Source organism: Eulemur rufifrons, chromosome 18 (assembly GCF_041146395.1).
Source record: "Eulemur rufifrons isolate Redbay chromosome 18, OSU_ERuf_1, whole genome shotgun sequence".
NCBI classification, from domain to species: domain Eukaryota; kingdom Metazoa; phylum Chordata; class Mammalia; order Primates; family Lemuridae; genus Eulemur; species Eulemur rufifrons.
The window spans coordinates 48,461,488-48,482,986 of record NC_091000.1 but is presented as its reverse complement, the minus strand read 5'-3'; the positions used below and the strand labels follow the sequence as shown (position 1 = coordinate 48,482,986).

The following is a 21,499-nucleotide window of genomic DNA, read 5'->3' as shown; positions in this document are numbered from 1 at the left end:
ACTGGAGGCAAGTGTGAGGAGGCTCTGGGAAGGTTGGTTGATTTTCTATTTTTTGACTTGTGTGGTAATTACAATGGTGTTCACTTTGGCTTATGTCTGTAATACCAGCTCTTTGGGAGGCTGAGGCAGGAGGACTGCTTGAGGTGAGGAGTTTGAGACCAGCCTGGGCAACAGAGTGAAATCCCATCTTTACCAAAAAAAAAAAAAAAATTAAAGAATATTGGAGTCTTCTATTAAGGAAAATTTTTTCAATGACAATGGTTTTAAGCATCTAGAATCAGTTTAAAATCTCCAATTTGCTTTATAGGTAGGTCTATGGGTTAAGTGCTACTCACCTTTTTTCTTCATTGATCAATATTGAAACAATGAATTAATGAAATTGAAATAATGAATATTTGTGGCATAATTAAGGACCATGTAGAATATTAATGGCATTATAAATAAAAGGATAAAGTCAACCCACCAGATATTTTGGGAGTTTCTATTGTCATTGACCTAATGCTCTTTCCCATGGGACATGAGATAGTACAGGTTTATGGGTCACTTCCAATATGTATTCAGGCCTTATATTAGAGAAGCATAACACCACTGGTTCTATACAGGCAGGGTCTAGGCTTGTACACTTGGACCTTGCACATTCTCTGAAGAGCCAACAGATAAGTGAATGATTCCATAAAAACCACAGAAACATACAGAAGTGTGGCAGAAAGTAGTTGTTTACCAAACCTATTTCCTCTTCTTCCTAAGCAAAGAATAATTTACCTTCCTTCCTTGGAGTTAGGAATTCTCATTGTGGATAGGGAAACAGAGCTCTTCCAGAGAGTTTAGAAGAGGGAATGATAAATTTGTTCAAAGATAGCACCCACTAATTCTTAGATAGTAAAACTTATTTCAATTTCCTTCTTACTCTTTTGCATTGACCATGGCTCAGCATAGTTTTGAGAAAAAGCATACTGTCCACAGCCTGTTATTGCCCTTTAATAATCAATAAGGGCCTGGCGCGATGGCTCACTCCTGTAATCCTAGCACTCTGGGAGGCTGAGGCGGGAGGATCGTTTGAGCGCAGGAGTTCGAGACCAGCCTGAGCAAGAGCGAGACCCCCGTCTCTACTAAAAATAGAAAGAAATTAACTGAACAACTAAAAATATATAGAAAAAATTAGCCAGGCATGGTGGTGCATGCCTGTAGTCCCAGCTACTCGGGAGGCTGAGGCAGAAGGATTGTTTGAGCCCAGGAATGTGAGGTTGCTGTGAGTTAGGCTGATGCCATGGCATCTAGCCCAGGCAACAGAGCGAGACTTTGTCTCAAAAAAAAAAAAAAGTCAATAGGGGGTGGCATGGGGTGGTGTTCAGTGAGAGCAGAACAGAGTCTCTGGAATTTTCTGACAAAAACACAAACTAAATCATCTCCAAGGCTTCTCCCAGCTCTAAGCATTCCACAATTCTTTGAACAGCTGGAATCCACAATTGCTCTAAAATAGAAACAGTAAGGGTAGATAGTCTTTACCATATTTTATATAGGATCATCCTAAAAACTGTGTAATACTGGTGCTTGAACAGAAAGACTGATGCAAAGGAGACAAAATCCAGAAATAGACAAGTAATAAAGACAGCATTTATAATTATTGGAGGTAATGGTGGACTTTAAATATAGTGTTGAGACAACTGGTTAGCCATGTGTAAAACATATACCATGATAAACTCTAAATAGATCAGGATATAAATGTAAAAAAAACAAACACCCAAAAGTCTTCAAAGAAAATATAGGTGAAGTCTTTTGATTCTTAGAGTGGGAAAGGCCTTTCTAATTATTACTCAAAAGCCGTGAAAAAAATATTGATAAACTCAATTACATAAAACTAAAAAGATGGCATAGCAAAATTCATCATAAGCAAAGTTAGAAGATGAATGAATATTTTGCAGCTCATATTACAAAGGGCTAATTTCTCCAATATGTATAAATATTCTGGAAACAGACAAAAACATTGTTTCTTCACACATTGTATCATCATGTACTTGTGGAACTAAATGAGGGAGACTTCTCTGTCCTGTGGACACAGCTCTAAGATTGCTAAATGGACAATCGTATAGAGTGTGTATGCATTATCCTCTGAAGGGGAGAGAAAGAAAAGTATATGTGTATATTTTGTTTGTATATGCATGGATTTTGCATAAAGAAACACTGGAAGGTGAAGTATGTGAATAGAATGGGATGTGGAACTTATCAGTGTATAAGTTTTCATGTAGTTTTAATTTTTGAATCAATATATTATATATTAGAAAATAAAATATAAAAGATATGAACAATGATAGTTGAAGTCTTTTAACATTTTGTCCTTAGGTATTTGTTTTTCATATGGCAACCTATGATTTCCAATGTCGCTTCTTACCTTTTAATATAGAAATCCCACTTCTGGGAACCAATTTGAGATATACTTAAAAATGACTATGTAATTTTTGTTAAATAAATTGTTAAGAATCCAGCAACAGGTGACTGGTTAAATAAACTGGAACATACACACAATGGAATACTATGGGTAACTGTAAGCCTACCATTTTACTAAATAATTATTTAATAGTTAATACTTCTGTTTTAATCTAGTTCTGTTTTTATATGCAGATTAATATCTTTTTCTAATTTATATTTACATATCCACATTGTTAAAGTACTGAAAAGTATATTGTAAAGAAAAGAACATATTTTCCTCTTCTCTTCTACTTTGGCCACATAGGACACAATAAAATCTGTAGTATCAAGATGAAAGGATCCCCCCACCTGATCTCTTTCTCCCATCTATGTGTGATTATTGTATGACCAAGTAACCCATCATTTGTAGTCTATACCTCTTTAAGGAGTCCCTACTGATCTTCAGTCCTTCCTGGAAATCATTTAATCGCCTGTGCTTTTTCTCTGCCTCTTTCTCTTTTCTTTCCTTTTAAAATGCCCACAGGTAGAGGACAATTAAACCAATTAGTAAACAACAGAATTTATAGCTCACCATTGTCACCTGTTTGACTCAGGAACATCCTTGAGATAATATGAGATTGATTTCAAGTCTACTTTTATAGAGATAGAGTTCTAATCCTGTGAACATCAATTAAAATAATAGACTCTTGGAGTTGGAAAAGACCATGGGGAACATCTTAACCACTGACTTTCAACTGTTTTGACTGTGACCCCCCCAATAAGAAATCAATTCTTCATGACATGCATACCTATGCCTAACGACATAAGTGCTTGAAACCTAAATTCTAGGAAGTCATATTTACCTTCACAAGGTGGCACACTCTAATATGTTCTATTTTATTTCCAACAGGCCATAAAATTGAAAACAAAAAACTGCTGCTCTAATCCAACTCCTTTACTTTTAAATAAACAAATGGAAGCACAAAGAGATAGAATAATTTATGCAGCTTTATCCATGATAAATGGTCAGGGCCAGGTATCCCTCAAACCTGATATTGGATATTTCAGAAGTCAGACCTCCTTCCACTCTTTTTATGGCTAAGTTAGTCAAGTGCCACCTTCCCCTTTTCTTTATATTCTTTTCTACCTCAGTCACTCCCTTGGTGGCTTCACTCAATCTCATGGCTTTAAATAACATCCATTTACCATCAATGACTCTCAAATTTATCACTCTACTTCAAATCAACTCCATCCTCCCCAAAACTACTTTTGTTAAGACCACCAGTGATCTCCATGCTGCAAAACCAGGGGACATCTCTCAGGCTGCTTCTCACTGTAATTTATCAGTATCATTTGACCCACTCGATTATTTCCTCATCTACTTGGTGATCTTAAGACTCTACAAACTCCACAACACAATTTCTGATTTGTTCTCCCCTAAATCCACCACTGCACACCTGCTTCTCTTATAGATGACCATCTTAAAAAATATTCTAGTTTAGTCTTTTAATCACATTGAGTTTAAGGACGTAGCATCTAAGAAAGCGCAGAACAAATTAAAATCATATCAATATATGAAGAAAATCTAGCAATCATTCAAATTTTCAAAAAAGTAAAATAGAAGGAAACCACTTAAATATAATGCAGATACTAAGATTTAATAAATGTTATCCTAAAAGACACTTAATACCATGTTAATGGAAATCAAGAACTAAAAAAGGACACCTTCAAAAATTGTTATTCAGCTTTAGTTTGGAGATTTGCAGCAAAAGCAATACAAAAAGAAAGTAAAATGCTTGATATTCACATTGAGGAAAACAATGATAAAATTATTTATTTTGCTGTCAACTAGGAAAAACTCCAGGAGTTCAAGTTTAAAGGGTAAAGAAAGAAAAGCAGAATTTCAAAAATTGGTAAGTTAGCTGGATATAAGATATCAACACATTTCTTTTCTGCTAGCAGTAAGACCTAAAAAAATGCAATGAGAAGGATATTCTATTCACAATAGAAATAAGCTACAAATTAATTAGGAATAAAATTAAGAAAGTACATAATTGATATGGAAAAATCAGTAGAAAAGAATACAAAAATACATACCATTATAAGAACTTAAAAAATGGCATATTTCATTTCAGTGGGGAAATTAATGTATTATTTAATAAATGGTATTGGAACAACTGGCCATTAATCTGGGAGAATGTAAACTTGGATTCTATCTTAAGCAAAATAAAATAGATTCTAAATGGATTAGAGGCTAAAAATTTTTTTAAAGCAAAAATTTGAAGACTGCAAGAATAATAGAAGAGTGAGGTACAGCTTCTTAACCCAAACTGGAAACCTAGAAGCCATAAAAGAAAAGATAGATTTGTGACTAAAACATTTAGCATTAATATTAATACTAAAATTATTAAATTAATATTAAAATACAAACATTTACTATTTAAAGATTTATATATCGAATATACATATAAATGAAAATATACCATAAATGCAGAAAAATGTCAAAATTAGAAAACTATTGGCCACACAGGTGATAAGTACAAGTTTCATTTTTCTATTACATGAAAAACACCATGGGTGAAGAAAAAGAAACTGCCCAAAGAAAAAGTAAGAAATACAGACAGGCAATTCCCTGAGAACATATTCAAGAGGCCAATAAACCTAAAGAAAAGGATGCACTAATGGCTGCGGTAATGCAAATCAACGTGACAATGTGAAATAATTTTACACTTCTGAGACTGGCAGAAATTAAAAAGACCATGCCTTGAGAGTTGGAATGGAGGAGGGGGAGATATTTCACACGTCTGGAAGTGAGAGCTATTTTCAAGATATGTCAACACCTATTGAAATTTAAAATACATTCTAAAATTTAGCAATCTCAACTCTAGAACTCTATTGTTTATTGTACCACGTTCAGCAGTGGTAACATCGTCAAAGCTCATCAATAGGAAATGGATGAATAAATTATGCTACTCCATGTGAAGGACATTAAAAATATGACTTGAAAGGATATTTGAAAGGTTTTGTTAAGAGAAAATCAACATGCAGAAATCCATATTTTGTGAAAAATTTAACTCTAACCAAAAAACAAAACAATTATGCATGTGTATAGACAGATGTATAGAAAAGACTGAATTCAAAGGAAAACATAGATAGCTAGGTATCAGTAGCGGAGGTGGTGGGGGGACAGGGATAGCGGGTGCCTGTAATGCAGACTTTAGAAGATGGAAGGAGCTAATGAAAACTATGGAAAAAGACCTTTAAAAAAATACAACCGATTATTAAAGAACTTATATGTGCATATGCAAAAATAAAATTTTACAACTAATTGAGCTATGCTATGTAGAAGTAGATAACTTGGCTCATCATATACTATTTGTCAAATACGAACAAAAAAGACGATTATTAAAGTCTGAATCCCTCAATTAAAAGTACAAAAGCTTAAATTCTGCCAAAGGGTCCCTACTGTTAATATTTAGTGTGGAGTAGCTCCACCAGGTTTGAAAATTCTGCAGGATTGATGAAATGTGGTACAGTTCGGCACAGAATGTAATTTTCCAAATATCTAATTGGGGTGCTTTTGTTTCTATAAAGAGAAAGAGGGTAAAAGATTTGGGGTTTAGCTCTAAAACTCCATTGCAACTAAACTTTTTTTACTAACCGCTTGGTTTGGCCCCGCCAAACCAAGCCGACAGCTTGTAAGTCCACTGATCGCGCTGCCGGAGGCGAGCGAGGCCTACCTGGTGAGGCTCTTTGAAGACACCAACCTAGGAGCTATCCACGCCAGCGGGTTAACATCATTCTCAAAGACAAACAGCTTACTAGCCACAGCTGCGGAAAAAGGGAGTGATTAAGTCAAGTGTTTTACTAATTACTCCAAAAGCATTTCTTAGGGCCACCCAATTTCGGAAAAACCCGCTTAAGCAACATTGGCCCCCAACGCAACATCCTCGCTTTGAACCCGCGCAGGCCACGAAGGAAAGTTTGATTAAGTAGACAATTTGCACGTGGTACAGGCTTCACGCCTGGGTAAGGGATTCAACCTAATAGTCTCGGGTGTGGCATTTCCGGGTGCATCTAAACCTCTTGGCAAGTAATAGTTGTACATTTACTGGGCAACTCCGTAAGGTTGGTGCATGCATTTTAAGTCACCTAAAAGAGCTTTGTTTTCTTGGTTATCAGCTGGAACTCAACCTAGATAAAAACGTGATTTTAATGGCTTGAAGGCCATTGCATTTGTTAGAGGACTTAAGTCTGATGTGTGCTCAAGCTCTTTTCCTGAAATACATAGGTGGCTCTTAAAAGAGCCGTTGGGTCACTGGAAGAAACTTCCAACCAGAACTTTTACTTTTTCTTGGGTGCTGCCTTCTTGGGTTTGGCAGCAGTCTTTGGCTTAGTCACCTTCACCGTAGCTGCTTTGGGCTTTACAGCTTTAGCAGGGCTCTTAGCTACTTTCTTGGGCTTCACAGCTTTAGACTTCTTGGGACTTTTGGAGGGCTTCTTTGCTACCACAGGCTTTTTAGCCTTTTTCGGAGTCTTGACATTCTTCTTAGCAGCAGCCCCGGTGGCCTTTTTGGGCTTCTTGGAAACGCCTGTTGCCCTGGCTTTTCCTGCCACCTTTGAGGTGCTGGGCTTGGCTTCCACGGAGGCTGCTTTCTTGTTGAGCTTGAAAGAGCCAGAGGCGCCAGAACCCTTAATCTGCACCAATGTGCCCTTGCTCACCAGGCTCTTAAGACCCAGTTTGATGCGGCTGTTGTTTTTCTCCACATCGTAGCCAGCGGCCGCCAGCGTCTTCTTGAGAGCGACCAAGGACACACCGCTGCGTTCCTTGGACGAGGAAACAGCCTGCACGATCAGCTCCGACACGGAGGGACCAACGGTTTTTTTCTTGGCGGGTGCTACAGCCTTCACAGGTTTCTTCGCTTTCTTGCCAGCTGAAGACTTCTCAAGAGAAGTGGAAGAAGCTGGAGCGGATGGTGCCATCTCAGACATGACGACTGCACAAGCACACAAAGTGATCTGGTAAGACCTGACAAAGCAGGAGAACGCAGAAAAGTCCCCGCGCAGCGTATTTATAGGGCGGGGCCGCACCGTGATTGGTGCGCGCCAGTGCCCGCCCCTCGTATCCCTAGCGCTCCCAGCGCTGCCGCGGTCATTGCCGATACTCAGAAGCCGGCTGAGGGTGGGGGCCTCTAGGGTCTGAAGTCCCTGAGCCCCTCCAAGCCGGCAAAGGCACCCGCAAGACCACCCTCATGGAGACGGAAATTGTAGGCAGGCTCTCCCGCCCGGTAACATCAGAGGGTGCTACTTCCCTCTCAAAAAGCATCTCTTTTTTGGGGAAGGTATAGAATGAAGGGAAGCGGTTTGTAAATGAGACAACCACATAAAATTTCAAGGAGTTTTGCCACAAACTACTAGACGGCGAATTGTCATGGATGTTCGTTTTTAATTGGTAAGAAAGGTAAAAGATTGTCTTGAATAGTTGGGGAGGGAGAGAGGAAAGCGAGGGTTTAGGGCCTTATCTGCAGGCTTGGGACAAGTTCTCGTCAATGCCACTGCAATTCCTGGCAACGTTTTAGTGCAACATATCTGGTGAATACCTTGTATGTATTATGGTCAAAGGAAAACGAATTGTAGAAAACACCAGAATTCACTAAGGCCAGAATCAACAAACCGCATATGTGGAAAACAGTATGCAGACAATTTCTGCAATTGCAATTTATGTCCGCAGTCCAATGAACTTCACGAATTTCCGATGCCTTTTAATCCATACGACATACCCCAAATAGGCTTTAACATTTGCAATCTATGGTCCAGGTCAGCCCTATGTTCCAGGTCAGCACATGCAATCAGCGTACCGTGACATGATCAACTCATTCTATAATTCTACAAAGATTTCAGGAGCTCACAATTGAGCTTATGAGAGGCATTAAATAAATGCTAGGTAGACGAAACGTGTCCAAGACAGGCATTGTGCTGGGGGTTTAAGGTCCTCTTAGTGTGAAAACGGGAGAACATACCCTAGAGGCAAGATTTTATGGCACCCACCCTTTAAACTGTGGCTATAAAGAGCATTTAAAAGCATCAACACGCTAAAAACGATTTCACCTAGCGAACCAGAGACTTAACTAGCAGGAGAATAAAATGCCATTAAACCGACATCCACTTCCACAATTCAATTCTTGGTAACCGCCCAGCGCTCTGGAGAGGAAGGCATTATCTCCCCCGCGCACTGTTGCAGTTTTCAAACAAGTCCGCACTGGGCTAGGTAACCTGAGACTTCCATTTCCTTCAAACCAGGTGCTAATACTGTAATGTAAATACCCTACACGTGTCCGTCTTCACCAGTCTTTCCTACCTCCCATTTTATTGAGAAGCTATGTTTTCAAATGTGTCACTTAATTTCTATAAGCTTGGTAGAGAACAATTGGAAACAAAACTATTCTTCTTAGTTTAAAGGCTAGGGAATTATATAACAGGTATACAAAGTTGTAAAGTTTTTGTAAGTAAAACCCTTTTTTGAAAGACATAAACTTAGTGTAATAAACGAGGCATCTAAACAAACGCAACTTTGAAAAAGGAACTACTCCGAATTATCTGATTCAGAAGTACCCTGTAATACTAGCTTAATAAAATAATGGTTGCTGCTCCTCGCAAATGGATGGCTAGATCTGCATTTTTAATGGCTACTCAAAAAAATGGACTAAACCAATCAAAAGGTAGAATCTGGCCTACCTCCTGTTGGTAGAAAAGGGTCATGTTCATGCCATTTCAACGTCTGAGACGTTTTAAGCCCTTCGGTCATTTTTTGACAAGGTTAAATTATGTTCTTTGCGGTCCAGGTTCCAGTTTTTCTGGGGCCAAGTCCACCGCCAGCTCCTCAAGGGGAACAATTCTAAACCAGTACCTAGTGGTGGTGCTGGAGAACCGCCATTTTGCGCCTGACAAAGCATTCCCAAGGCTTTAGAAAACAGGTTGAGGAAGCTGCAAGTATAGGATTCAAAAGAGTATGAACATTTAGTAAAGATGTTTCTGTGAGCACTAGTGTAATTTAGCTGTATTTGGGATTATGCTTTGTAGCTATCAATAAAGGTTCTTAGTTAAAGCATAACAAAGAAATCCCATTTTTGTGAAACGTTTCAGAAACTTCTGGTATCGAGTAGATGAGAAAAAACCTGTAGAGAATACATTTTGAGGGAAAGAATGGGCAGTATTCCCTCAATTTTTTTTCTTAGATTATACAAAATTGGAGAACTACAATGCCATTGAAATTAATATCTTTAATTTTACGAAAAGGTAAACATGCTCACTGAAAACGTTGCTTTCTGTCAGAAAAATCAGGTGTAGAATAAGGGACAAGAATTAAAATGAAAAACAATACAAGCCGAACGCACCAGCACGCGCCTCTAATCCTAGCTACTTCGGAGGTTGAAGCGGGAGGATCCTCTGAGCCCAGGAGTTTAGGCCAGCCTGGCAAACAAAGCATGACTCCCACATCTCTTTTAAAAAAAAAAAAAAAAAAAAAAAAAAAAACTCCGACAGTAGCTGTGGCTAGAATGTAGTAGCCAATAAAACTGCACGCTTGTACATACTTTAAAATTAAACCAACCAGAGCGTTATACGTCATACTTAAACTCTGCTCATCCAATCACTACGTTTAACCTACTATAAATAATACCAACGATTCCAGCAGCCGTTTGCATAACTGCTTGGTATCTTCTTGTGTGTGTTCCCTGTTATGGCTCGTACGAAGCAAACCGCTCGTAAATCCACGGGTGGCAAAGCGCCCCGAAAGCAGTTGGCCACCAAGGCGGCTCGTAAGAGCGCGCCAGCCACCGGTGGCGTGAAAAAGCCCCACCGCTATCGTCCTGGCACCGTGGCCTTGCGCGAGATCCGCCGCTATCAGAAATCCACTGAGCTGTTGATCCGTAAACTGCCTTTCCAGCGTCTGGTGCGCGAAATTGCGCAGGACTTCAAGACCGATCTGCGTTTCCAGAGCTCGGCCGTGATGGCGTTGCAGGAGGCCTGCGAGGCCTACCTGGTGGGTCTTTTTGAGGACACTAATCTGTGCGCTATCCACGCCAAGCGCGTCACCATTATGCCAAAGGACATCCAGCTCGCCCGCCGCATCCGCGGAGAGCGGGCGTAATAATATTAGCTTTCTTTCATACTTAAACCAAAGGCTCTTTTCAGAGCCACCACTTTTTCAAGTAAAGTAGCTGTAAAGAACAGTAGTCTTCAATTTAAATACGATTAAGTCAGCCATACATTTAACAAATGAAATGAAACCTGCCGCCAACACTTTGGTTACTTTCGCCTGATGTTAGCCTCTGAACGTTTCAAAGGAACATGATAGGATTTTCGAGAGCATTAAATATGGCCGCTTGAACACCAAATTATAAAAGGCATGAACAGAAGTAGTACAAAAAGCTTAAAAAAAACCTATGGGGAGGGGGACCTGGCTTGTCATTTTATATTTGTCTGATCTTGATATGTTTACAATTACCAAGGCTTCAAATTTGTAGCTGTAAATAACAGAAAAGATTTGGCCTTGTAAAGTGTTATATTTAAAATATGTTTAGAATCAGAATGAGTTACATTTAAATTCTAGACCTAGTTCCTTCTAGCAGAACGTAGCTCTGTTAAGTAAGCAAAAACCATTGGTCAAGCTGTCTTGGTCCCGCCCCCGACTGCCTGGTGCTTGGAGGAGGTCTTAAGAGGAGACTGTATGCGTCACATTTCCCGCCTGCGCGGTTTCAATTTTCTACATATCTTGGTGGGGGAGGGGGTAAGGGAAAGGTAGGTATATAAGGATCAGTTCTCTCTTTCGCTCTCACTTGCTGTTGGTTCACTTCTTGGGAAGTCATGTCTGGACGTGGTAAGGGCGGGAAGGGTTTGGGTAAGGGGGGTGCCAAGCGTCACCGTAAGGTGTTACGTGACAATATCCAGGGCATCACCAAGCCGGCCATCCGGCGCCTAGCCCGGCGTGGCGGCGTTAAGCGTATCTCCGGACTGATTTACGAGGAGACTCGTGGGGTGCTCAAGGTGTTCTTGGAGAACGTGATCCGGGACGCTGTAACATACACAGAGCACGCCAAGCGCAAGACTGTCACAGCCATGGATGTTGTCTACGCCCTTAAACGCCAAGGACGTACCCTCTATGGCTTTGGCGGCTAAGGTTTCTGATTTCGCCACAGCGTGCATTTCTGAACCAAAGGCCCTTTTCAGGGCCGCCCAAATTTTCAAAAGAAGAGCTGTGGTAATATTACTGATACAAACAGCTCAATGTGTAAGTATTGATGTATCCCAGAGAACAAGGAAGATTTCGAGGATTAAGTGCAAAACTCGGTCCTACGTCTGTTTACACCCATGCAATAGCCTCAGAACAATGGTATATTTTTGCCCACTTACCTTCTCTTGCCCCGCTCTCACTGGATATGAGTAGGGGAGCAATAATACTCCAACTCATTAAAGAAAAATGAGTGAAAAACAAGTATTGTAAGGAATTTACGTTTCCAGCGAACAAAGAGAATCACTGCCCAATCAGCGAACCCCATCCGGGGCTGTCAACCAATCAGAACTGATGAGCTAATAGTCGCTGAGGCGAGCCTGAGAGGGGGATGGGAAAACGGTGGAAAGCTTTTCGAGAAATGGCAAAATCCTGTTTTAAGAAAATTTTTAAATTTGTCTTTTTTATGGATGGTGAAATAGAGTAAGCGACATCTAAGTGTCCCTTTATCTTGTATTGAGAGCAGTATGGAAATTAGCACCACCAATATGATTTGTCTCGATTACCAAAAAAAAAAAAAAAAAAACCTCTGAAGTGGAAACCGGATTCAGACTCAGGAAACCCGGGACACTAGATTCAGGGAAGATTAAGATCTGGTTTAGGGAGAAAAGGCGGCTCTCTTTCAGTGCCACCACAGCCCTCAGCAATTAGGCATGCCTTTGTCTTTTTCACAGATACGGAAATTTGGGCGATGGAAATGTTCTAAAATTAGACTGTGGTGATGGTTGTACAACTAAGTAAATATACTAAAGTTCATTGAGTTATACACTTAAAGTGGGTAAATTTTATGGTATTTAAAATATATCTTAATAAAGATGATTTTATATATGGGGGAGGGAGGGAAAGAGGGTGGCCTGAGATGAAGTTGTTAAAAGAGTAGGCACTGTCGGTCTATGAAGGGCTTTCTGCTAGATTTGGAAGTGTGGGCTTTGTCAAGTCATTGTAGCCACAGAGATTTAAAAGATGTTCCTGAGCCATTTATGTCTTCAATTAGTACATCAGATTTCAGAACTCAGCTGGAAAAGGGATGGGAACTCACTTTAAGTTGGCTAATAGGGAAACATCTTATCTGAATAGATATTCACAAATGCCTCCGTCATTGGGCTCTTTTGGTATCATTTTTATAGAAGACTGAGTTCAGCTTCAGTATGTTAACTTCAGTCATGGCTGTATCTCCTTGATTTTTGGGCCTTGTTTTCCACCTGATAATTGTTGCTCAGGATTTCTTAGGGGATGACAAAAGTACCCAGCTCGGCTAAATTAAAAACTGAATGGAGAGAATTCATATCTGCATCCTGGATGGTTTCAGGAATTAAGGAGTCAGAGGAGCAAAAATGAGCCTGGTGTGGAGAGTGGTCATTTTATGTCCCCCTTAGCTGGTATGCTTCAAGAGCTATTTACTGACCTCATGTAATGTTCCAGATATTCTTGTAGACATTCGGCTCCATCAGTAAGCAAATTAGAATTCTCTCTCCTGATAACCAGAGTCAATGTAAATAGGTGTGTGGACGCAGATTTCCTATGGGAGTTATAGTTGCTATAACAATAGCCATGAGTGGCTTCTGTTATGGTCTGCCTGGCCTTTTTAGTTCATAGCATTGCTGATAGATCATACTCATTTTAGGAATACCATCCACCACCCTGGGCCTTCCTCAATCCTAATACTCATGCAGTCCTAGTTCACAACAAATATAATGCTGCTTAATTTGCAACCCTTGCATCATTCCTCAGGTCGAGAGAGAGAAACTGCTATGCTGATTGCTTCAGGGAGTGACAGGTCAAGAAATTAGAGATGGGGAATTTATTGTGTTAGTACTCTGGTGGTCCCAGTGGGGGGCCTGGGGACTTGTGTAGAAGATTCATGCATGCATTCATTCAGCAAACTTCCATAAAGTACCTATTAGATGTCAGCTCTGTTCTAGGGATACTAGGGATCTAGAGATACTTCAGGGACAAAACCAAGTCCCTACTTTCAAGAAATTATATTTTAGTTGGGGGAGACAGAACATCAAACAAAAAATTTAAAAAATATATCGTTATAGCTGGAGGATTTTATATATGTATACTATTTGAGCATATTTTATCAGCTATAAATGCTAAATGAGCAGAAAAGAGTATTATTTTACAAAGGGTGGTACGGTGATGTCTCTTTCATAAGGTGGGTATTTGAACAGAAGCCTGAGTGAAATGAGGTCTTAAAGCCATGCAGATATCCAGGATAAGACACTTCTAAGGAGACAAAAAAAAAAAAAAAAAAAAAAGCAAATACAAAGGCTATGAGGCTGAGAATGCTTTGTTCATTCCAGAAACAGCAAGGAAATCAGTGAAGAAAAAGAAATGTGATAGAGAATGAGGTCAGAGGATAGCCAAGGGACAACTCCAGTAGGGCCCCCTAGGTAGGTTGCCAATTCATCCTGGTTTGTCTGGGACTTTCTAAGTTCTAGTACTGAAAGTCCTACACCCTGAGAAACCCCTCAGAATCAGACAAGCTGGAATGGTTGGTCACTTTACTGGTATGCTGTGTGTGATAAGGATGCTGGCTTTTATTATTAAGATGATGGAAAGCCACTGAAATGTTTTGAGCAGACAGTGGACATGATACCTTTTAAAAGATCACTCTTGTGCTTGGTGAAGAAAAAACTATAGGGTGGGAGGATTAAGAAAAACAGCAGGAAGAATAGTTTAAGGGCCACTGTGGTCATCCAGACAAAAGGTGATGGGGCTTGCCCTAGACAAGCAGCAAAGAAAGTAGTGAAAAGTATTCTGATTGATTTCGAACACAGAGCTGAGTGGATTGGATGAAAGTTGTGAGAAACTAAGGTCAAACAAGATTGCAAAGTTCCTGTCCCAAGTTGCTGGTAGAATGGAGTTCCATTTTTTCAGATAGGGCATATCAGACGAAGAACAGATTTGCTGTTTGTGTGTCAAGATATTTATTCTGGACGTTTGAAATGCTTATTAGATATTCAAGTACGTATGTCAAATATGCAGTTGTACATGAGTCTGGAAATTAGGGAAGGGACAGGGAGATAATTTAAAATTGCAAACACTATTTTTCTTAAATTATGTGTTTCTTTGTGAAGCTTGAAGTGGGCGGAAGAAATCTGTTTGCATTTGGAGAGATTAAGGCCACCCTCCAAGAAACAACCATTGGTAATGAGAAATAGCCGGAAGCTGCCACTGTCACAGCCTTTGGCATTGCTACAAGCTAACCTGGCACCTAAAGGCTAGGCCCTGGTGCTCTCCTGTTGAACATAAACTATTTTAGAGAACAGAGAACATGTAAGTGATGAGCCTAGGTGAGATCACCAAGAAAAGAGAAAGGGTCCAAGAACTGAGTCAAGGGACACCAAAGAATACTGTACTGCAGTACAGCTTTCACGCTCTTCAGTAGTGCTGTTGTACTGCAGTACAGCTTTCACGCTCTTCAGTAGTGCTGTTGTATTCCATTTCATAAATATAGATCACACTTTATGCACTCCCTTCTGCTGAAACTTTACAGTCATTAATTGACCATTACAAACATTGCTTAAATTTTTAGCAATCTCATTTAGTCTCATCATGTATATGCTGGTGACTCCTAAATTTTTATCTCTGGCCCAGACCTCTCACCTGAAGTCACTTTCAACTGCCTGTGCAATAAATACCTCCTCCAGGGTCTGAGAGAGGCTTGTTAGCAAAGTAACCAGGCAACAAAATTCTTTTTTTTCTGAAGCAGCCACCAATACATTTTTCAAGTATGAAACCAAAGTGGCTGGATATTCAGTGGGCTGACTTCTCAATTTGGGCATTAATTTTACACAACTTTTCATAACCATGTCGTACAGTTTGAAATTTTCATTAAAAAAAAATTGATCAATCTTGGAATTTAAGGCAGAGAAAGACGGCTGGGAAAAGGGGGTAGACTGAAGATGCAAGAGCCACCCAAGAGTCACTGGTGTCTTAGAGGAAGGATATTCTTCCTTACAGGTACTTCGAGATTAAGTCCTGCCACAGGACTGGGACCTGGAGGAGAGTTAAGAATCCTTAATTATAAAACAGACTCCCTTAATCCAGAAGTGGGAATTTTCAACCTCTTACTCAGGCAGCCTGCTAAGGAGAGCCCCTAGCCTGAGGGAAGTCAGCAATGCCAAACACCTCTAAACCTGAGACTACCCGGTGTGTCTTTGTCTGTGTGACATCCCTCATCATAACGCCAGGCTCCATACTATGTGGGAGTGAGGGAAAGCGCCCGCCCGGCTGGTGAGGGCTAGACGGACGATAGGATAGAGAGCAGCTGCGACCGGGAAGGCTAAAAGTGCGTATCTTCCTGACGCTGCTTAAGAGCAAACTAGAAATACACACCCGGCGTTAATGTCTCATTTGAACGAATTTTCCCACTTGCGAGCAACCAGCTACATATCCAAGTTCCCTTACCAATTCAAAGCGAAAATCAAGCACCACGGCTGCAAAGGGTTGAGAACCCGACGCTTAGCCTGGCTGGAGACAACGGCAGGAGGCCGGTAACTCCCAGCGACGCATCCTGTGCGCTTACTGGCTGCTAGGTCCAGTGCCCGCCCACACGCGAGCCCACGCTCCCTTCCTATTGGCCCAAGTTAGAAGCCGCGCATAGTACATTAACAAGCTGGCTGACAAGATACTTACAAAAAATAGTGAATAAAAACCATAAACCACTGAAAGCAGAATACAGCTCTTCGAAGAGAATATGGGCGGCCCTGAAAAGGGCCATTGGGGAGGAATTCCAAAGGGAAGCTCTTAGCCGCCGAAGCCGTAGAGAGTGCGCCCTTGGCGCTTGAGAGCGTAGACCACATCCATGGCTGTGACTGTCTTACGCTTGGCGTGTTCCGTGTAGGTGACGGCGTCTCGAATCACGTTTTCCAGGAAAACCTTAAGAACACCGCGCGTCTCCTCGTAGATCAGACCAGAGATACGCTTGACACCCCCACGCCTCGCCAAGCGCCGAATGGCAGGCTTAGTGATGCCTTGAATGTTATCCCGGAGCACCTTACGGTGGCGCTTAGCGCCTCCTTTACCCAAACCCTTACCGCCTTTGCCACGACCAGACATAGCTACAGCTGCTAACAGTCGTCAGGCACAATGTGAACACTCAGTGTGGAGCACAGGTAATTATATGCTGCACTCGGACCTAACTGAAAACTGAAAGCGGGAGCGGAGACAATGGGGCGGTGCTGCCACAATCTCTGCTCCGCCCTTCTCTGGGCCGTGACCCGAAGACTAAATGTGAGAGAGAACGCATTAGTTTCACTTTTTAATCCCTTGATTTTTTTTTCCCCTCCCGTTGGCCGCTCTGCCATTTGAATCTGAAGGTATACTTTCGACTGCGAATTTTAGTAATAGCTTATATTTTAAAGACAAAACGCTTGAAGAAGTTAAAAATATACCACTTTGGCAGATAGACTATTTAAGTTAAATCCACTTAAAAAAACAGGTGCAAAAAAATCACTCAGACCTTCATTCTGTTTCTTAAAAACAGTAGGTGAAATTCATTGTTTCTTAAAAACAGTAGGTGAAATTCCCATATAAAAAATGTCCTCCTTATACTAGAAAGATAAAAAAAAGAGCGTCATTCTTATCAACCACGGTAAGTTGAGGCCAAGAAAATTCTGTATGAATAAACCTTATGGTCACTTCCCTACCCAGTTAAATACTCTAGCCCAAGCATCTTTGCCTTAGCACGTCTTCACAGTTTACTATTCTTTGTCCAATTTATTACATAAATAACTGATGCTAACTGCTTCTTTGGGTCTTTATTTCCTTATGAAGGCTCCCATACCTAGAACCACTTATGTTAAATGTGTATGCCGTTTTTCTGTTAATCCATTTTATGTCAATTTAACTTGTGGGCCCACAGAGTGCCATAAGAGAGTGGAGATGGAGTTTTGCTGCCCCTACACACTACTTTCTCATTCAGAAGGAAGTGATTATTAGCTGTGTGGCCTTGTAAACTTGCCTCCTTTTCTTCATCTGTAAAACTGGTGTGATGATAATAGTCATGGGACTTTTGTGAGAATTTAGCTAATGTAAGCAAAGCATGAGAGTGTCGAGAAGAAATATTACATAATTATGGCTTATTTTTAGATGTTATTACTTTTAAAATATGCCTGGAGTTGGGATATTGCCCTGAGCTCTCATTTTTAGGCTTTTACTCCCAGGACAGTATTACCAGTAGCAAATATGCATATATTAAGTAAGGATTTTTTTTTAAATCACAGCATGTAATGAAGTACAAGATGCTGACAGATTCTATTTTGTTTTTTTATATGAGACATGTTAAAATGATTGTTTGAAAATATTCCTTCGTTCCCTTTCCCAAGGTGCATTGACAATTGAGCATTCATGCTTTCCCACGGGTAAGCCTAGAGTGCAGTTCCAATCTCTATACGGACTTCTCCGTGTGTGTTAACTCTCCCTTAAATACTCGATAATCAATAAATCACTTCTGGAAAAACCGGGAGGGCTACTGCTATATTTTAAGTCTGAAAAATGTACCCCAAACTTGCCTTCTTCCTCTTCTCTGAGAATCTTGGTTCTTTCACCCAATTCCAACAAACCAAAACTTATTCTAGACTTCAATAGCATTAGCTATAAACTTCAGCCTATGGGGTAATATCACTCCGTGGTGACTGGGAAAGAAAAACCTTGTTTAACTGAAGATCTTGCAAGAATCAACATTTAATGGATACAATATGCACATTGTGGGGAGGCAAAATTTTACCTGAACCTGTAAGGGTCTTCAGTTGGACCTGAGAAGTAATTTGGTATAAAACATCAACAAGACAAGAGCATACAAATTTATTTAATATAAATTTTACTGGACATGGGAGCCCAAGAAATGGCAATATCTAAATGCTTTTATATTAAGTGAAAAAAAGAGAGGCAATTGTAGAAAAATAACTAAACTATATGGGAAGTTTAGATGAAGATAAAAATCTTTTTAACAAGGTTTCTTTGTACAGAATTCTCTCAGCTATGACTCCCTGCTATACTTTTGCAGAATTATCTCTATGGTTCCCTGCTGAAGAACATTTCTTTTCTCCTGATACAGAGAGGACATCTTTCACTTGGGATACAGAGAGGGCATCCTTCATATGGGAATTTTTATCTCCTGTTTTCAGGAGAAAATGGAAGATTAGAATGTCCTTGCATTTGCTGTTTTTGAAGTGCTTTTAACTTAAAATAATCTTCATGCCACAGTGCAATATTTTTGGGTGGCACATTCTGCAAACATTAAACACTCCCTTTTTGTTTCCAGCATTATTTTAATCATTCTTCTAATACAAAGTAATAGATTTTTTAATGCAATGACACTAAAATGCTGGTACTATTTTCCAGTGCAAAAGGCTCAGTAAATTTTCTTTCACATTTGAATCTTCCATTCTTTGATTTTTTAAATATCTGCTGAAATTTAATTTTTAAATGAAACAACCTATGCAACTAAGTAATGCCAAGAGAAAAGGAATTTCAGAAGCTAAAGTTTGAGTTATTTCAAAATTTTTAAAAACCTAGAATATAAGAAAAAAATATACAACTTGGAAAAATTAATATTATTTATATAATGCTATGTGTTCAAAAGTAGCCTCATATCTAAATAACAGCACTACAAATTGGGTAATGTTATTCCCACTTTTCTGATGATGGACAAATTGATTTTTCTCAGTTGACACAGTAAATACTTATGCGGGGATTCAAACTTAGGTAAACTACCATCCAAATGCTACTCTTTGCTGCTAGCTTCCAGAGTCCTCCTATAGTGTGATTAATAATGTAATGAATTCTAAAATGGTACTAACTTTTTTCTTGTACACACTTAGAAGTTGTTCTGTTGAAGGCCTCAAGTAAATGAAGACTTAAAGCAAAATCCTTGTTCTGTGGCTGTGGGGGCAAGGAAGGTAAGAGGGGAGGCAGAGAACAGCTAGGCTGACCCACTGCACCCTGTCCATCTGATCCTCGGACAGTAACAGCACTTTTGCTTTTTTAATGCTGTCCTGTCAGATCCTGTACCTAAAACATATTTTTTTCCCCCTACAAATAACAAAAATATAAGGGAACAAAAATCAAGCATTGTACACAAAAGCCAGCACAGCTATAACTAGAAAAAACAAAATACTTGGCCTTCAGCTGGGGTCCAGAACTTGGGGACAAAGTCACTTTGGTATAGGCCCAGTGCATTGGTGCTTCTAACAGACCCCTTCTAGGGGTTACAAGTGTGTGTGCCAAGCAGAGTTGTTTGTAGGAGTTGAGAAAAATGAATGTAAAACACAGAGAAATGTTCATTTTCATCATTTTAAATATGCAAATACTATTTTGTGAACTAAAAATTGCTTTATTAAAACCCTGGAACACAAATCTAAGTAAACTATATAATTCTAAGTTAATCTTTTGTGTGCATGGTTTTGTCGTTGTTGTTTTTGACAGTTGCCCAAATGATTTTAGCATGGTGTATCAATGCACATCTTAGAAGTAGGCAAAGAAAGAATGTTAGGTGTAAGGAATAAGATGTCAAAAAGAATGTGAAGTGAGGGCTTTGGAATTAGTGGTTGGCATGTTGTTCAGCATACTGTGTAGTGGCTCTAAAGTTAGTTTGAAAATATGAAGTGAAAGCTATGTGATAAAAATAACAATTATATGAAATACCAAAACTGAAGTTTTAAGTAAACACTATTTTTCTTTTCAGAGATTATTCCCCTCCCACTCACCTTCCTTCCAGCACTCAATCCCTAACCTCTAGAAAAAAAGCAAGATCAATAAAAGGGAAATGATTAATACCTATAAATCCTAGACCTGAATAGATACTACAGGTAATTGAGAACAAAAAATGTGTGGCATGTCATGGGCATAGTCCTAGAGGAGACAAAGCAATACAACCAATATTTACCCAGTCAGATCTCTACCCCGCGTTTACACAAGAGTAAACTTCAGGTTAATCTGAACAGTAAAAGAAATTAAGATTGTAAGATTAAAAAAACAAAAAAAAAAACCCCTAGATGAACATGTATTGAATATGTTGAAACATCTTAACTCACTTGTAGACCCTAAACTCTTCTACAAAAAAAACCTCTTGGGCACCAGTGATCATTTGCTAAGCTATTCCTGGTTTTCTTATACAATGTAACAGGTCACAAGGATTTTGTTCTGTAAGGGGCAATTGAATGTCATTCCTTTGCGTTTAATGAACCATAGAAACCATAGTTCGCAGTTTCCTGGCGCCTTTAAAAACTCAGTATTCAAGTATTGACCCCCAAACTAACGTATATTAGTTTTAGCAAAATGGTAGTTAGACTCATTACAGCTACTTCCGTTGGAATCATTGAGTGGCTCTGAAAAGAGCCTTTGGGTTATCTACAAAAATAGACCACGAACTAGGTTCACATTTATGCCCTCTCTCCGCGGATGCGGCGCGCGAGCTGGATGTCTTTGGGCATGATGGTCACTCTCTTGGCGTGGATGGCGCACAGGTTGGTGTCCTCAAACAGGCCGACCAGGTAGGCCTCACAAGCCTCCTGCAGCGCCATCACCGCCGAGCTCTGGAAGCGCAGGTCGGTCTTGAAGTCCTGCGCGATCTCCCGCACCAGACGCTGGAAAGGCAGCTTGCGGATCAGCAGCTCTGTAGACTTCTGGTAGCGGCGGATCTCGCGCAAGGCCACCGTGCCGGGCCGGTAGCGATGGGGCTTCTTCACGCCGCCGGTAGCCGGGGCGCTCTTGCGGGCGGCCTTGGTGGCCAGCTGCTTACGAGGTGCTTTGCCACCGGTGGATTTGCGAGCTGTCTGCTTAGTACGAGCCATG

General features: G+C 40.2%; 5 protein-coding genes across 5 annotated transcripts; 2 read left to right on the top strand and 3 right to left on the bottom strand.

The window, feature by feature from the left end:
- Window positions 1–6,750: 6,750 nt before the first annotated feature.
- On the bottom strand, window positions 6,751–7,398 carry H1-1 (H1.1 linker histone, cluster member). Its single transcript, XM_069493360.1, has one exon. The coding sequence runs from the start codon at window positions 7,396–7,398 to the stop codon at window positions 6,751–6,753; it is 648 nt and encodes a 215-aa protein (XP_069349461.1).
- A 2,746-nt stretch (window positions 7,399–10,144) lies between these two features.
- LOC138398985 (histone H3.1) lies at window positions 10,145–10,614 on the top strand. The gene has a single exon (XM_069493431.1). The coding sequence runs from the start codon at window positions 10,145–10,147 to the stop codon at window positions 10,553–10,555; it is 411 nt and encodes a 136-aa protein (XP_069349532.1). The 3' UTR covers window positions 10,556–10,614.
- Window positions 10,615–11,241: 627 nt separating this feature from the next.
- LOC138399062 (histone H4) lies at window positions 11,242–11,643 on the top strand. The gene has a single exon (XM_069493540.1). The coding sequence runs from the start codon at window positions 11,272–11,274 to the stop codon at window positions 11,581–11,583; it is 312 nt and encodes a 103-aa protein (XP_069349641.1). The 5' UTR covers window positions 11,242–11,271; the 3' UTR covers window positions 11,584–11,643.
- Window positions 11,644–16,450: 4,807 nt separating this feature from the next.
- LOC138398939 (histone H4) lies at window positions 16,451–16,762 on the bottom strand. The gene has a single exon (XM_069493388.1). The coding sequence runs from the start codon at window positions 16,760–16,762 to the stop codon at window positions 16,451–16,453; it is 312 nt and encodes a 103-aa protein (XP_069349489.1).
- Window positions 16,763–21,087: 4,325 nt separating this feature from the next.
- On the bottom strand, window positions 21,088–21,499 carry LOC138398894 (histone H3.1). Its single transcript, XM_069493349.1, has one exon. The coding sequence runs from the start codon at window positions 21,496–21,498 to the stop codon at window positions 21,088–21,090; it is 411 nt and encodes a 136-aa protein (XP_069349450.1). The 5' UTR covers window position 21,499.